This window comes from Ostrea edulis, chromosome 2 (genome assembly GCF_947568905.1).
Source record: "Ostrea edulis chromosome 2, xbOstEdul1.1, whole genome shotgun sequence".
In the NCBI taxonomy this organism is placed as follows: domain Eukaryota; kingdom Metazoa; phylum Mollusca; class Bivalvia; order Ostreida; family Ostreidae; genus Ostrea; species Ostrea edulis.
In genome coordinates this window covers 52,142,024-52,159,523 of record NC_079165.1, presented here as the reverse complement: position 1 = coordinate 52,159,523, position 17,500 = coordinate 52,142,024, and the positions used below count along the sequence as shown (strand labels likewise).

The 17,500-nt window shown below is 36.4% G+C and overlaps 1 protein-coding gene across 11 annotated transcripts in view; it reads right to left on the bottom strand.

Moving 5' to 3' along the window:
- The window catches only part of LOC125682084 (cell adhesion molecule-related/down-regulated by oncogenes-like), a 230,502-nt gene that overhangs the window by 12,564 nt on the left and 200,438 nt on the right, over nucleotides 1–17,500 (bottom strand). For all 11 annotated transcript variants that reach the window (XM_048922483.2, XM_048922482.2, XM_048922479.2 and 8 more), the window contains 3 exons: nucleotides 3,159–3,413; nucleotides 1,709–1,935; nucleotides 1,061–1,508 (listed from right to left, as the gene is read on the bottom strand). In XM_048922483.2, coding sequence (XP_048778440.1) covers nucleotides 1,061–1,508; nucleotides 1,709–1,935; nucleotides 3,159–3,413 — 930 coding nt within the window. The remainder of the gene's footprint in view (nucleotides 1–1,060; nucleotides 1,509–1,708; nucleotides 1,936–3,158; nucleotides 3,414–17,500) is intronic.

The following is a 17,500-nucleotide window of genomic DNA, read 5'->3' as shown; positions in this document are numbered from 1 at the left end:
CAATATCAATTTTATGCAATCGAAGTGTAAATAGAAAATTGTTATCCAATTATTGTTCCTGATTCCCCGAATTTGTGATGTCATGAGAGACCACAATCAGATTTAATTTGTGAATCAAAACAAAAGCAAGCTTATTTCGCAACTGGAGGAGGTTTTGAATGAGGGACTGGAGTTCGTTGTACAAGAATATCACATTTTGAACCCATACCTAACGCAAATGCCAATCATATTGACGATTTTTCTGAGGGACAAACAAGAAGGTCGATCAATATCTTGTTCATTCTGAACCACTGACTGCTTAATGACAAATACCCGTTAGATGATAATTTTCAGAGTAGATTCTCTAGTGATAATCATGATAATAAGAGAAATATAGTTATTACCCGAAATATTTCTAACCTCAGGCACATAGCATTGTTTTTTTCAAAGGGGGTTGGGGGTGGGGGGTGGGGGTGTTCAAGTTGAAGGTTGTCAAAAATTCTTGACAAGCATGAAATAAAAAAAGAATTTCGCCCAAACTTTAAAATCCTAAATCATGGCAGGGGGTATGGTGTGAGGAGGATTCGTAAGCTAAACCTGCCTCTGCCTTATTTTCCCCCAACCTCTGATTTTTTGAAATTGGAAAGGGAGGGGGGCAAGTGCTCATCCTTTGCTATACAAGTTCAATTCATATCTCTCAAGTTTACATTCTTCTCATTCAATACTACTACCAAATATATTGGAGCCAGTCACCCAATATATGAAAATAACAGATAATGATCATTGTTGGAAAAATTACGGTATCAATAGCAACATATTGTCTACCGAAAGTGTCTACTAGTATAAAGGGACTTGATGATTGGACAAAATTGCTTTTGGTCATCCTTAAGTGACCAATCATTCATAAGAATGAACAAATTGGTATGGACCCACTGATGATGAAGAGAGGAATGATGATCGGTGCTGGATCCCACCATTCATAATCAGATATGAAAATATGTCCTTTCCAAAGTAACAGATTTTGCTACACGAGTCTTTGTACATGCATGGGATAGATAAACATTTTGAAGAAATTACATACCATTGCTACTTAGATCTGTGTTGGTGGCCTGATCCCGCATCCCATGATCTTGACTTGATGCCCGTTTTCGTCGGCACTTGGGCTTTCCGGAATTAGCACCACCTTCTCTTGGCAAACTGTCACAAGAATAATGCACTCCTATGTCCCTGCTACTCTCATGGTGAAAAACTCTTAAATGGGGATCACATCCACCATGAGAAAAAGTTTCCTGCTGTGAGTCTGAATTGAAATCACTATTAAATCCTGTTGGCACATGACCTGAATGAGGTGAGGGGGGACAGGCCGGTGCCTCGCCCCCTCCCATAGAGTCTACTGTCTCTATGCAGTGTTGGCTATGATGAGAAGTACTATGTAGTGAACCATCCATACTGCAGTTAATTTTATTGAAATTGTTATCATTTTCATTGTAATGACTTGGTATACTGCCATTCGGCACAAATGTAGTTGTCTACAAGAGTAAAAGAATGTTATATGAATTTTGGAGCCAACTTTCAAAATTCTAAAGAGTTTTGCTAAACAAATCAGTAACACCATAACAATTTTGAAATAAACCATGCTATTGTAGTTCATTTAGTTTTATAAACTAACTTTTCAACATCATATCTGATATTCAATTTGAGCATCGAAATTGTCCATAAATACACGAACCTGGTAACTGGATCCCTGATTATGGTTGGCTATATCAATTTCAGACAGTGGATTCACATTAATGTTCATTCTGGTGTATGCATTACCAGCATGCCCATTGGGAATAGATCCATTTACCCCATTGCACCCAAACACACTTCCATTTGGATATTTTTTATGTAGACTGTCTGTGTATATTCTCTGAGAAGAGTCCTGGAACTTTTGACACACTGCATCATTCATTGCATCTACAAAACAAAGGAGAAAAATAATAACAAAACAAGAGGCCCATGGGCCACATCGCTCACCTGAGTCACCTTGGTCCATGTCTAAAGATTTTCCATATATATTTGCATGTAAAACTTTGGTCCTTATTGTGGCCCCAACCTACCCCTGGGGGCCATGATTTTTACAAAATTGAATCTGCACTTTGTCAAGAAGCTTTTATGTAAATTTCTACTTTCCTGGCCCAGTGGTTCTTGAGAAAAAGATCTTTAAAGATTTTTCCTACATATTCGCATGTAAAACTTTGATCTCCTATTGTGATCCCATCCTACCCCAGGGGCCATGATTTTTACAAACTTGAATCTCCACTATGTCAGGAAGTTTTCATGAAAATGTAAACTTCTATGGCCTAATGGTTCTTGAGAAGAAGGTTTCTAAAGATTTTATTCTATATATTAGTATGTAAAACTTTGATCCCCTATTGTGGCCCCATCCCACCCCCGGGGGCCATGTTTAAACAAACTTGAATCTGCACTATGTAAGGAAGCTTTCATGTAAATCTCAGCTTTTCTGGCCCAGTGTTTCTTGAGAATAAGATTTTCCCTATATATTTGTATGTAAAACTTTGATCCCCTTTTGTGGCCTCATCCTACATCCAGGGGTCATGATTTAAAAAACTTGAATCTGCACTATTTCAGGAAGCTTTCACGTAAATTTCAGCTACTCTGGTACAGTGGTTCTTGAGATTTTTAAATGACCCCACCCTATTTTTGGATTTTTGTGATTATCTCCCCTTTGAAGTGGGCATGGCCCTTCATTTGAACAAACATGAAAGCCGTTCACCCAAGGATGATTTGTGTCAAGTTTGGTTGAAATTGGCTCAGTGGTTCTGGGGAAGAAGATAAAAATGTGAAAAGTTTACGCAGACGACGGACAAATTTTGATTAGAAAAGCTTTAAAAAAAAAAGGCTTTTAAACACTTGTTTACCACAAAATTGGACATGGAACTGTTTTAGATAGTACACTTCAACAACACAGATGGTGCATTTTTATTATACAGAGAAAGAGAAAGAGAGAAACAACCCTGCAGTGCTGGAATTTTCACATTTCCTATTCATTATAATCCTTGAAGACAGTATCCATTATCCAATAATTTACCAGGGTACTTGGAAACTGACTAAACTTCGATAGAAATCTTATACTTCAATCCCCCCTGAAATAAATTTCCTTCTCCCCTCTAAATTACCCATCATCCTTCTCTGCTGTCTTTGCTTCCACCAACACATGAACATGAAGATAATGAGGAACAGCATCATGACTCCCAGGACAATCCCCAGCACCATGTACAACATCTCACTACTTGACTGTGTATTATTTTTCTCCTGCTCTTCTGTGTTTAGGCTTGGTTGAGATGGGATGGATGGAGCTGGAGTTGACCTAGTATTATCTACATTTAGGACTGGTTGGTCAATATTGCCAGCTGGTGGAAAGAAAGGATTACCTGCAAAGCGAAGAGAGAAGTGTAGAATGAGAAGTATTCAACAAAAGCAGCATAGTAAGACTGATGACTCTCATACATTTGCTGAGTGAAGCAAAAAATTTACATGCCCAATGTCATATATAAATTTGCTAAAACTTTACAAATCCATCAGACCAGCTTTCTTTTAAAATTTACAAATCAATCCAAGAAATGTTCTGGCCTTGGATGACTTGTATACTACTTTGTGTTATTCTTAAGGATAGGCAGGACACTGCATGATCATGTGATTGATACAGGACAAAAAAGTGGCTGTCGTTGCTTTACTAGTTATGAAATTTATAGCCCACTAAACTACGTTGAGTAGGCTATGACATGGTGCTGTTTGTACATTATGATGTCACAGAGGTAAGGCTATGAAACCTGAGCAAATGAGAAAATTGCTGAGGCTTGATTATTGGGATTTCCCCCTATTTTTCATACAAACCAACTTTTTCCCTAAATTCAAGACATTTTGTCATGAAAATATATAGATATTTGTCTTTTTAAAACAAAAAATATCAATCTAGGCCTAAAATCATACATTGTATTTTAAAAGTGTGTTTTCTTATCTATTAACTTCAATGAAAAACACAATGTAAAAGAAATATATATATATTCATTCTATTAGAATCATCAACTATTCAGCAAGAAGTTAAAAATATACCACAATTTATTACATGTATAGTACAGACATATTTTAAACTACAGAAATTTACATCTATTAAATGAAATGAAACGAAATCTGCCAAAACGAAACGGAATCTGCTGAAACGAAACGTACCAAAATGAAACAGATTGTAGAACCGAACTGTGTAATCATGATAATAAAAAGTGGTATCTCAGGTCCCTGTGAAAGTTACCACATATAAATGAAATTCTCTTCCCTGTTGATGTGGTCTTTCGTGTTGACTAATACATTTTTAAGTGGTCCATCGGTTAATTAGCATCAAACATGAATTGTTTGAAGAAGCTGGTGTCCGAGAAAGTTGAAAGCAGGACGACATTTAACCTCTTATTTTATCTCTAACTGCTACATGTAGGTGCGAGTACTTTCAATAATGGAAAATATTTAAATAGTATACCATATTATATGAATGCAATTCGGCAAGATATATATACATGTATTATTAACAAGAGATGTTTGTAAAACACATATGCCCCTCATGGTGCAAAATTGAAAAGGGTTATACACACACACATCATTTAATTGAGAGTAGTATCATCAATTCAAAATATTGAGCAGACAATATCTTCCTATGTCAAGAGTGGATTGACCATGTGACCTAAAAATCAATAGGGGTCATCAACTCCTGAAGATGTACCAGTGTACCATGTTTGATGTCTGTCAAGCAAATGGTTCTCAAGATATTGAACGGACAGTATATTCCTATGTCCAATTTGACCCTTGACTTTTGACCATGTGACCTTAAAATAATTAGTAGTCATCTTCTCCTGAAGATGTACCAGTGTACCAAGTTTGATGTCTGTCAAGCAAAGGGTTCTCAAGATATTGAGCGGACAGTATATTCTTATGTACAGTTTAACCCTTCACCTTTGACCACGCGACCTCAAAATCAATAGGTGTCATCTTCTCCTGAAGATGTACCAGTGTACCAAGTTTAATGTCTGTCAAGCAAAGGGTTCTCAAGATATGGAGCAGACAGTATATTCCAATGTCCAGTTTGACCCTTGACCTTTGACCATGTGATCTGAAAATCAATAGGGGTCGTCTTCTCCTGAAGACGTACCAGTGTACCACGTTTGATGTCTGTCAAGCAAAGGGTTCTCAAGATATTGAACGGATAGTATATTCCTGTCTAGTGTGACCCTTGACCTTTGACCTCAAAATCAATAGTGGTCGTCTTCTCCTGAAGACGTATTAGTGTACCAAGTTTGATGTCTGTCAAGAAAAGGGTTCACAAGATACTGAGCAGACAGTATATTCCCATGTGACCCTTGACCTTTGACCATGTGACCTCAAAATCAATAGGGGTCATCTTCTCTTGAAGATGTACCAGTGTATCAAGTTTGATGTCTGTCAAGCAAAGGGTTCTCGAGATATTGAACGGACAGTATATTCCTATGTCCAGTTTGACCCTTGACCTTTGACCATGTGACCTCAAAATCAATAGGGGTCATTTTCTTCTGAAGATGTACTGGCGTACCAAGTTTGATGTCTGTCAAGCAAAGGGTTCTCTAGACATTGAATGGTCAGTATATTCCTATGCCCAGTTTGACCCTTGACCTTTGACCATATGACCTCAAAATCAATAGGGGTCATCTACTCCTTAGGATGTACCAGTGTGCCAAGTTTGATGTCTTTCAAGCAAAGGGTTCTCAAGATATTGAGCGGACATTATATTCCTATGTCCAGAGTAGATTGACCCTTGACCTTTTGACCTGAAAAACAATAAGGATCCTCTTCTACTCATAACTAACCCACATATGAAATATCATTATCATCAAGTGAATGGTTCTCAAGATATTGAGCGGACAACAGATGGTCTACAGACCGACCAACAGTTGCAAAACAATATGCCCCCTCTTTTTCAAAGGGGGGCATAAAAAGTATTATTCATATATATGCAGTAAGTCTAAAGATAACTCTATATATTTGGGGTGTTGCTAAAATGAGGAATTGAAATGGGGATGGAAAAGGGAAACTATTTTATGCAATAATATCAGGAGGAGGTCAGCATTTTGTAAAATCAAAAGACTTATGAACAAGGGAAGCAGAAATTGCAAAGAGAACGGGAAAACATACTCAGAATCCACCATTTGATACATACCATACACAATATCCACATGTATACATAGATTTATCTTTAGAGCAAAAAATACTGAAACGTGTATTTATGCCGAAAGGCAGATCCAACGCCAGCGATCCCACCCCTAAATTTGGTGTGTTTCCCCAGACATCCGACCTGTGAGACTGTAACCCTCCGTTCTGAAATTTCTGGATCCAAAACTAATTGCACATGGTTTTCATGATTTAATCAACTTCGGATATGTACTTTGTGCTTACTCAACGACCACCCCCCCTCCCCTTTCGAACTTTTAAAACTTTGTAACAGTCAACCCGAAAGCCTACATCAAAGGGGAGGTGAATTTTATTCATATGTGGTAACTTTCACAGGGGCATGAGATACCATTTTTAATTATTATATAATTAAAAGAGTTCGGTTATACTATCTGTTTCGTTAGGTCTCGTTTCGTACTTTACAGGTACCCATATAATAGGACTAGATATCAAAATTAAAAATAAATTAAAGCATATGATTTGCTTTAATTGGTAAGATTACTGAACAAGAGGCCCACAGGCCTTATCAGTCACCTGAATATTAGTTAAAAGTATTACTAGCTATGAAATCTAGAAAACATTTCTTTTTCTGCACATCTAAGCTAATTAAATTATAATATTTAGCAACAGTATAAAACAAGATGTCTTCTTAAAGTTAAATACCCCTGGTAGTGCTTATACTGATGAAAGCAAAATATATGTAACATTACCATATGATATGACTAATTTGGACCAGTTCTAGAGTCAAAACCCTGGGGTTGTGAAATTCACAATTTTGGAACATTGATCCTTTTCTGCTTTTCATTAATATGCATTTAGTTTTTATACTGTATCAGAAAACTTATATAAGTCTTTCAAAATGATAAAGGCAATAATCACTATAATAATTTTGGCCCCACCCTGAAACAAAACCCTTACCCCTGGGATCATGAAATTTAAGATTTTGGTAAAGGACTACCAACTCCTTCTAAATATCTATTCTGTTTCAATTTAGTATCAATAGCATTAAAGAAGATATCATTTAAATGCTTAACACATATACTCTATATATACCAAGTCTGGCCTGTGACCCTGGAGTCAGAACTTCTACCCCAGGGATTTTGAAATTTGCAATTTTGGAAGAAGCCTTCCTGCTTTACATTTTTCTTACAGATGTGCAGTTGTAGAAAAGAAGAATTTTGAAAATAAGTTTGGCAGTTTTTTACCCCACCCCCAAGGCCCCGGGAATGCAGAAGCCCTGAAATTTACAATTTATGCCACCCTTGTTACAAAGATGCTCGATACCAAATTTGAAAAAATTGGAATGGTAATTATCAAGAAGATTAAAAATATTCAATTGTCGACGGACAATGCAAGACAACAGACACTGACAAATTGACAAAAATGTTGTCTGTAAACATGGCCTTGCAGAGTCTGGTGGGAAAATGTTGTCTGTAAACATGGCCTTGCAGAGTCTGGTGGAGCAATCAGCAACTAGGGGTGTTGTGCTCTGCCAGCAGTTTGGAAAGAAAACCTTTAAAATTAACAAGAGGCCTACAGGCCTTATCAGTCATCTGAGTACTAGTTAAAAGTATCTCTAGTCCCAAGGGCCAAAAATCTAGAAAACTTTTCCTGTTCTGAATATCTAAGCTAAATTCTAATATTCAGCAACACTATAAAACAAAATGTGTTCTTAAAACTTCAATGCCCTCAATAGTGCATATATACTGATGAAAGGCTTTACATAATATATGTATTATCATTAAACGATATCACTAATTTGGACCCACCCTTTGGATGCGAAATTCACCATTTTTTGGTACATTCTTTTCTCCTTTTCCTAAATTTGCATTTAGTTTTTATACTGCATTAGTAAACTTGAAGAAGTTCTTCAAATGATAAAGACAATAATCACTATAATAATTTCGGCTCCACCCTGAAACCGAATTAAGATAATGAAATTTACAGTTTTGGTAAAGGACTATATATACCTACTCCTTCTAAATATCCATTTAGTTTTGATTTAGTATCAAAAGCATTACAGCAGATATCATTTACATGCTTTGCACACATACACTATATATATAACAAGTTTGGTTCTGCCCTGGAGTCAGAACTTCTACCCTGAGGATCATGAAATTTACAATGTTGGTAGAGGCCATCCTGCTCTATATCACTATGAATTTAGTTTTCTTAAAGATATACAGTCGTAAAGATGATTTTCGAAAATTGGTCGATTTTTGGCAGTATTTGCCCTACCCCTAACGCCCTATGGGACAGGAGTTCTGATATTTAAAATCTATGTCTCCTTTGCCCCAAAGATGCTTCATACCAAATTTGAAAGGAATTGAAATTATAGTAATTATCAAGAAGTTAAACAGTTCTAATTTTCACACATTTAAAAACTGTGAATTTAAAAATTGGCCCCACCCATACCAAAAACCATACCCATTGTTTTCCTTTTTGTTGGCATGTCTGCTGGACCTAATAAGGATCTCTTCCTGGTGGAAACCATTTTACATAATGACTTTAATCCCCGATTTGTCAAATCAACTCACAGATAATTGTTAACACCTGCTTTGATAACTTAATTATCTGTAATGTACATGTTTACGTAGATCCAAGCTTGTGTTGCAAACTGGAAATTACATGCAGGAACTAATTTACGAAACCAAACACAGAAATCTGATGAAAGGTATGACCCACTGGGTCATACATAATAATCGGATTACTGGTTGAAAATCGGGTGTAACCTGATAAAATTGGGTGAGTTGGCAACTATGCATGCATGTTTTTCCTTCAATTTCCATAAATTTCGCTTCGAATTATGAAAAAAATATTCAGAATATTGGAATTCTTAAATATTGATAAGCATTAAAGGTACTGTTCAAGTATATATGGTGATAAGTGGCAGTTATAGTAGTGCAAGAGCAACAAGAGGTCCACAGGCCTTGTCGGCCATGAGTATTATAGTTAAAAGTATCACTATAAGCCCCAAGGGCTATGGAATCTAGAAAATTTTCCTGTTCCGAATATCTAATCTAAATTTTAATATTCAGCAAAAGTACACATATAAAAGTATCACTAGTCCCAAGGGCTACGAATCTAGAAAAAAAATTCCTGTTCCGAACCAATATGGGACAGACTGACAGACAGAGGGACAGATGGAATAGAAACAAAGCTATAGTCCCCTTCAATTTTACAAACCGGTAGGGGACTAATAAGAAATGCATAACTTCAGTCTAAGAAAAATGTATTTATATTTAAATCATAGATTTTTAAGATATACTATTTTTAGTTATTAGTTTATAAGTCCTTAAGTAGAACAAGAGGCCCACAGGCCTTATCGGTCACCTGAGTACGAGGCCTTGTGAAAAGTATCACTACTCCCAAGGGCTATGAAATCTAGAATAAAAATCCTGTTCTGAATATCTAAGCTAAATGTTAATGTTCAGCAACGGTATAAAAACAAGATGTGTTCTTAAACTTCAATCCCCTCAAAAGTGCATACACTGGTGAAAGGCTTTACATAATATGTGTATCAAAATCAAAAGACATGACTAATCTGGACCCATCCTAGTGTCAAATCCCGAGTTGTGAAATTTTACAATTTTTGTACATCCTTTTCTGCTATTCCCAAGTATGCATTTGGTTTTTATACAGTATCACCAAACTTCCTTCAAATCTGACACCACCCTGAACCTTATGCCTTGGATCATGCAATTTACAATTTTGGTAAAGGACTACTAACCTGCTCTTTCTAAATATCCATTCAGTTTCAATTTAGTATCAATAGCAATAAAGATGTTATTTAAGTGTTTTACACAAAAACAGTATATACCAAGTTTGGCCCCGTCCTGGGGTCAGAACCCCTACCCTGGAGATCATGAAATTTACAATTTTGGTAGAGGCCTTCTTGCTCTACATCACTATGCATTTAGTTTTTCTTAAACATGTGTGGTTCTAGAGAAGATGTTTGAAAATTGGTCAATTTTGGGCAGTTTTTGCCCTGCCCCAAAGGTCCCAGGGGTCCTGAAATTTACAATTTATGTCCCCCTCATTCCAAAGATGCTTCATATTAAATTTAAAAAGAATTGGAATGGTATTTTTCAAGAAGTTAAAAATCCCTATTGTTCACATATTTAATAACTGACCATTTTGCCCCCACCCTGATACTAAAGCCCCTACCCCTGGAATAATCAAATTTACAATTTTGGTAGAGGTCTTCCTGCTCTACATCACTAATCAGTCCTGAAATTTACAATTTATGTTCCCTTTGTTTCAAATATGTTTCACACCAGATTTGAAAAGAATTGGAATGATAGTTATCAAGAAGTTAAAAATGTCTATTGTTCACACATTTAATAACTGACCATTTTGGCCCCACCCTGATACCAAAACCCCTACCCCTGGAATCATCAAATTTACAATTTTGGTAAAGGACTACCTGTTCTTTCTAAATATCTAATTACTATCAATTTAGTATCAATAGCATTAAAGAAGATGTAATTTAAGTGTTTTACACATAAACACTATATAACAAGTTTGGTCCCACCCTGGGGTCAGAAACCCTATCATGGGGATCATGAAATTTACAATTTTGGTAGAGGCTTTCCTGCTCTACATCACTATGCATTTAGTTTTTCTTACATGTGTGTGGTTCTTGAGAAGATTTCTGAAAATTGGTCATTTTTGCCTCACCCCTAGGGCCCCAGGGGTGCTGGAGTCCTGAAATTTACAATTTATGTTCCCCTTGTCCCAATGATGCTTCATACCAAATTTGATAAGAATTGGACTGGTAGTTATTAAGAAGAAGTTAAAAATGTTCAATTGTTAACGCACGACGACGGATGAAAACCAATTGCAATAGGTCACCTGAGTTTACTCAGGTGACCTAAAAAAGCCTGTAAATTGATTGATTGATTGAATATTGTTTAATGGGACGTGAATATTTCACTCATATGGAGATGTCACTACTGCCGGTGAAGGGCTACAAAATTTAGGCCTATATTCTCGGCACTTATGGCCATTGAGCAGGGAGGGATCTTTATCGTGTCACACCTGCTGTAAACTTGATTATTTATTTATTCCCACAACATATTAAACAATAGTTCATTTAAATGTGATTGGAAAAAATTCATTGACACGTTTCTAATAAAATCAGAACAATAGTGAAAAGGGGTTAAATGTAGTAAATTTTCACATATTATTAATAGTTCTTTTCACTAAACCATACAATCTGGAAAGATAACTGAAAAATTATTGAAAGGGTATCAGCATAGTTTGTGTGAAATTCAGAGAAAGTTTAAAAGGACTGCGAGTAAATGAAAAGTGAACAGTGATCAATCTCATAATTCCCATCAAGAATATAAAATTAAGGGCTGGGCAAACACGTACCCATAGACACACCACAGGTGGAATCAGGTGCCTAGGAGGAGTAAGCATCCCCTGTCGACCGTTCACATCCACCACGAGCCCTATATCTTGATAAGGTAAATGGAGTAATCCGTAGTAAAAATCAATACGATTAATTGATTGTTTTCCACAACACAACAATTTTTCAGTTATCTGGTGGCGCCCAGTTTTCATTGGTGGAAGAGAGAACCCAGATACAATGTACCTGGGAAGAGACTACATACCTTCCGAAAGTAAACTGGGAAACTTCCGCACTTACCGGTGCGAGCGGGATTCGAACCCGCGCCGACCAGAGGTAAGAGGCCGTGTGATTTTGAGAACGATGCTCTAACCACTCGGCCACGGAGGCCCTTCAAAATCAATATGTAAACAATGGCCTAACAATTGGTATGAAAGATGTCAGACAGCTTTCGACTTAATGACAGGTTGTATTTGTAAATGAGATCATCATAATGATTAGAATTTGCGAAATGCTGACTTTAAACGAAACTTGAAACCCCTGTAACACCCAACTTATTTGTGAGTAGCCTTCCTCAATTCAAAAACTGATCATAAGCAGAACATGCACATGCATATCGAATCAGTTAAGAGACATAAACACCATATGCAGATGAAAAGGGTATATTGCTACATAAATATGGAGAAGCTGAAGTTATCCTGTTTGTCATAAGGTTGAGTTGTTGTTTGCCGTTAACATTGATGTTCAATACAAGAGGCCCACAGGCCTTATCGGTCACCTGAATACTAGTGAAAAAGTATCACTACTTTCATGGGCTATAAAATCTAGAAAAAAATTTCCTGTTCTGAATATCTTAGCTAAATGCTAATGTTCAGCAACAGTATAAAACCAGATATGTTCTTAAAACCTCACAGCCCTCAAAAGTGCAATACACTGATGAAAGGCTTTAAAGAATAGGTGTATTAACATTAAAACATCTGCAAGTATGCATTTAGATTTTATACAGTATCAGCAAACTTACACATAAATACTATATACTAAGTTTGGCCCTACCCTGGTGGTCAGAACCCTTCCTCTGGGGATCATCAAATTTACAATTTTGGTAAAAGACTATCGGCCTGCTCTATCCATTTAGTTTCAATTTATAATGTAGTATAAATAGCACTAAAGAAGATGTTATTCAAGTGTTTTACACATAAACACTATATAACAAGTTTGGCCCCACCCTGGGGTCAGAACCCCTACCCCGGGGATCATGAAATTTACAATTTTGGTAGAGGCCTTCCTGCCCTACATCACTATGCATTTAGTTTTTCTTACACATGTGCAGTTCTAGAGAAGAAGATTTTTGAAAATTGGTCAATTTTGGGCAGTTTTTACCCTGCCCCTAAGGCCCCAAGGGTGCTGGAGTCCTGAAATTTACAATTTATGTTCCCCTTGTTCCAAATATGTTTCACACCAGATTTGAAAAGAATTGGAATGATAGTTATCAAGAAGTTAAAAATGTCTATTGTTTAGACATTTGATAACTGACCATTTTGGCCCCACCCCGATACCAAAACGCCTACCCCTGGGATCATCAAATTCACAATTTTGGTAAAGGACTAACTGCTCTTTCTACATATCTATTTACTTTCAATTTAGTATCAATAGAAGATGATATTCAAGTGTTTTACACATAAACACTATATACCAAGTTTGGCCCCGCCCTGGTGTCAGAACCCCTACCCCGGGGATCATGAAATTTACAATTTTGGTAGAGGCCTTCCTGCTCTACATCACCATGCATTTAGTTTTTCTTGCACGTGTGTGGTTCTTGGGAAATTTTTTTGAAAATTGGTCAATTTTGGCCCCACCCCTAGGGCCCCAGGGGTGCTGGAGTCCTGAAATTTACAATTTATGTTCCCCTTGTCCCAATGATACTTCATACCAAATTTGAAAAGAATTGGACTGGTAGTTATTAAGAAGAAGTTAAAAATGTTCAATTGTTGCACGACGGACGAAGCACAACGCAGACGGACGAAAACCAACTGCAATATGGAGGAATGAAGCACATATGGAAGACTCTGTGGTGGTGTTTATTTCAAGTTCACTAGGATATATCAAATCAACATATGAATGAAAATGAGTATTATCAACAGATAAAACATCACCGATATACCTAAATGTTGAGTTAAAGGTCACAGCAAGATACTTTTTCTTCCCATGTAGAAGCTTTTGAATAAATTCTGCCTCGTAAGAATATAAAAACAGGTCAGAAGTTGGAAGATCTGATCACCAAAGACTATAGATAATGTCATTTTAATCAGTTTTCACTAGTTTTCGGGAAGCGAATGCCCATATTAACTCCCTTTCATGATAAGACCACTCATATGATTTGGACATACAGTGGAACCCCAATATTACGTTTTTCAATTTGCCACGATAAAATAACGTAATATCGGGGGCAACGTAATAAACGTTGCCAGTAAAATCCGTTAAAAATATAATTTGGAAATTGTTTATCTTCTGTTGATACTCTGTGAAGGGGGGTGTGTGTGAATATAACTTTACTGTTTCTTTGTTTATAAGACTATGACACTTGATTTATTTACATCTCATCTTAAATGTCCGTAATTCTTCATGTTCTTATCCCTTTTCTTTATTTCTGGGGTAGGATACGTAAGGATGTTTTGATAAACGTTGCTTTTCTGCATTTGTTTGCATGGACCACCATTATGTTCAACTTTCACTCAATAACTCGTTCCGGTTCGTATTCAACAATCGTACATAAAAAAAAAAGCAAAACATCGTTTTTATTAAATTCTCTAATTACACAATACGCAACACAATAAAAAAATCCCACCCAAAAATCAACAAAACTATAAACACAAAACACACACGATACCCAACACTTACACACTTTTCTCACCAACGATAAACACGGAGAACAATTTAAGTGCAATCCACATAAAAACTATAATGATCGATGCATGAAGATTTCACTGAAACACAAAATGATAACACTAAAATCATATGCACATCAAGGGATTTTAAAATGTTCACTGAGCTAAATGCTGTGCATGAATTGGCCGATAACACTGGACAGTTTGATCTGTGTTTGTATGGACGAGATTTACGAACTGTCCAAAGGGACATTTTTTTAAACTGAACACTTCCTTTAGTCACCTATGTCCAAGCAGTTACCTGAGCTGTTTTAACATTGCTACAATAAATTTCGTCCTTCATGTTTGGTATCAAAGTTGTCCGTAAATAGAGTTTTAATAGCGAAGGTATTCACACTATGCTGAACACACATGTGGTTGAGAAATGATTATTTCTTCGATTATCAAAATATGAAAAATGAAGACAATTTTATGGAGTACATTTTCTATAAACATTATTTAATTGTTTATCACTGGCTTCGATACGGGGTATTCACCCTGTATTGATGTCGCTAAATCTATCGAAGCGTGATCATTCAAGTGTCTCTAATCCCCTAACAGACCAGGAAATTTACATGGTGACTGCCTAGAGCAGTCAATGTGTGAATGGCTTATTATTTTGAGAATCACTATTGAATAATTAGGTGTTTGTTATGTTTTTGTCGGAATTTTTACAACGTAATACCGAGTCCCGGCATCTTGGGACAACGTAATAACGAGGTTTATTTTATATAGGTTTGTTAAGAAATGGTTTTGTGTTTGAAATTCCAACGTAATATGCAGACTAACGTAATAAAAGGGGAACGTTATGACGAGGTTCCACTGTATTTGTATCATTAGGGTCCACTACACTACGGTTTTGCGAAGTATGAAGAAAATTCATTGACAAATATTTTCTTCAAACCACTGTGCTGCCTATCATACTTGCACATCATACACTAAAAATTTTGAATATCAATAAAATAATCTTGATTTTAATACAGACCCTGAAGCATACTACTACAACAAATGAAATGTTCCATTACTGTTCCAATCTCCACTAGAATTGTTCCATTTCCACACTAAACCATTCAGCGTTACGTTCCTGGACCAAACCATTAAGTTTACATTTAAAACCATTCATTCTCGATAAAGCATTCATTCCCTCAAACCGTTCGTTCCTGCATGGTCATTCAGAACTCACCTAGCATTATCAAGTCATTGTAGATCAACGTGGCACTTGATTGGGGATGAAAAAAATAAATTTGTTGATGAAAAGAACAAAAATATTGTGATGGGAATTTTATTCCAGATCAAAACACAAAGAGGTTTCAAAACTAACAAAATTCCAAATTACATGCTCAGTGAAAGGTGCGAGTAAGTCTTAGCGTTTGATATGCCACCGAGATGAAACCCATCCATGTCACATTTAATGTCATTTTAAGACACCCATAGATCAACCTGCACTATGTAACTATCCACACCCTTCTTCAGGTGATATGACACCTAGGCTGCATACCACGCCATGATTTTTTTTAAACAAAAGATTTCCATTTACCATTTTAATGTACAGTAATGTGGCTGATGTTCTTTTGTACTGCTGGGGCTTGGGTTGGTTAAATATTGTTTATATATAGTTATTTTGTAGCAGGTCAAGGAAATATTTTTCTCACATTATCACCAGTGTGAGATCGACTTTACTCATGTGAGACAGCCATGTGAAATTTTTTCTGTCTCACACTGCTGCAATGTCATTTGATTATGACGTCATAAATTTTCTATGATTTACGTTAAACAGTTAAGTAAAACAAGAGGTACTATGAGCAATGCTCACTAAGAATACCCCCGCTTACCCAAATCTCCCAAAGTGTGTTGTTAATAGGTATAAATTACCTCTTTCCTGAGTGCAAACAAGAGTACCGGAAACGGTACAATATACGCCCGTCGAATAGTGAAATTCAACCTGTAAGCATATTGTGAACTCTGAATTGATACAACACACATTCTGATTAGGAAATTTAAGCCTTAAAGTGGGTCATGGTGCACCAATCCATCTGACATGTGAACTGATTTCTCTGAGAGTGAGGTTGTGGCAAAATGTCAGTGCAATATCTAATAGATAAAAAGTCTAGGAACCCATTTGATCTACTTTTAGCCCCAAAGTAGGTCATGGTTAAGTTGAAATGTTTGAAATGTGAACTGATTATGTATTTCTCTGAAAGGGAGGTTGTGACTAAATTTCAGAGCAGTACCTGTGACCATACCAAAAAAAAATCTGGAAAACTGTTTGACCTATTTCTACCCCTAGGGTACTGTAGGTCGTAGTGCACCAATCCTGCTGAAATGTTAACTGCATTTTCGGAGGAAGCCTTTGACTAAATATCAGGGCAATATCTTATCCATAATGAAAAAAGATTGGAAAACTGTTTGACCAATTTTTAGCTCAAAAGTAGGTCAAGGATGGACCAATCCAGCTGAAATGCAAACGGAACTTAGTAAGTATTCCTCCAAGAGGAACTTCTGGAAGCCTTTGACTAAATTTCAGGGCAATATCTGTATCCATAATGAAAAAAAAGCCTGAAAAACTGTTTGACCTACTTTTAGTCCCAATGTAGGTTACGGATGGATGGACCAATCCAGCTAAAATGCAAACTGAACTTGTATTCCTCTGAAAGGAAGTTTATGTGTAAATTTCAGGGCAATATTTGTATCTGTAACGAAATAAGAGGCCCACAGGCCTTCTCGGTCACCTGAATACTAGTGAAAAAGTATCACTACTTCCATGGGCTATGAAATCTAGAAAAAAAATTCCTGTTCTGAATATATCTAAGATAAATTCTAATGTTCAGCAACAGTATAAACAAGATGTGTTCTTAAAACTTCACGGCCCTCAAAAGTGCATACACTGATGAAAGGCTTTAAATAATAGGTGTATTTACATTAAAACATCAAAAGATATGACTAATCCTAAAGTCATAACCCTGGGTTATGAAATTCACCATTTTCTGTACAT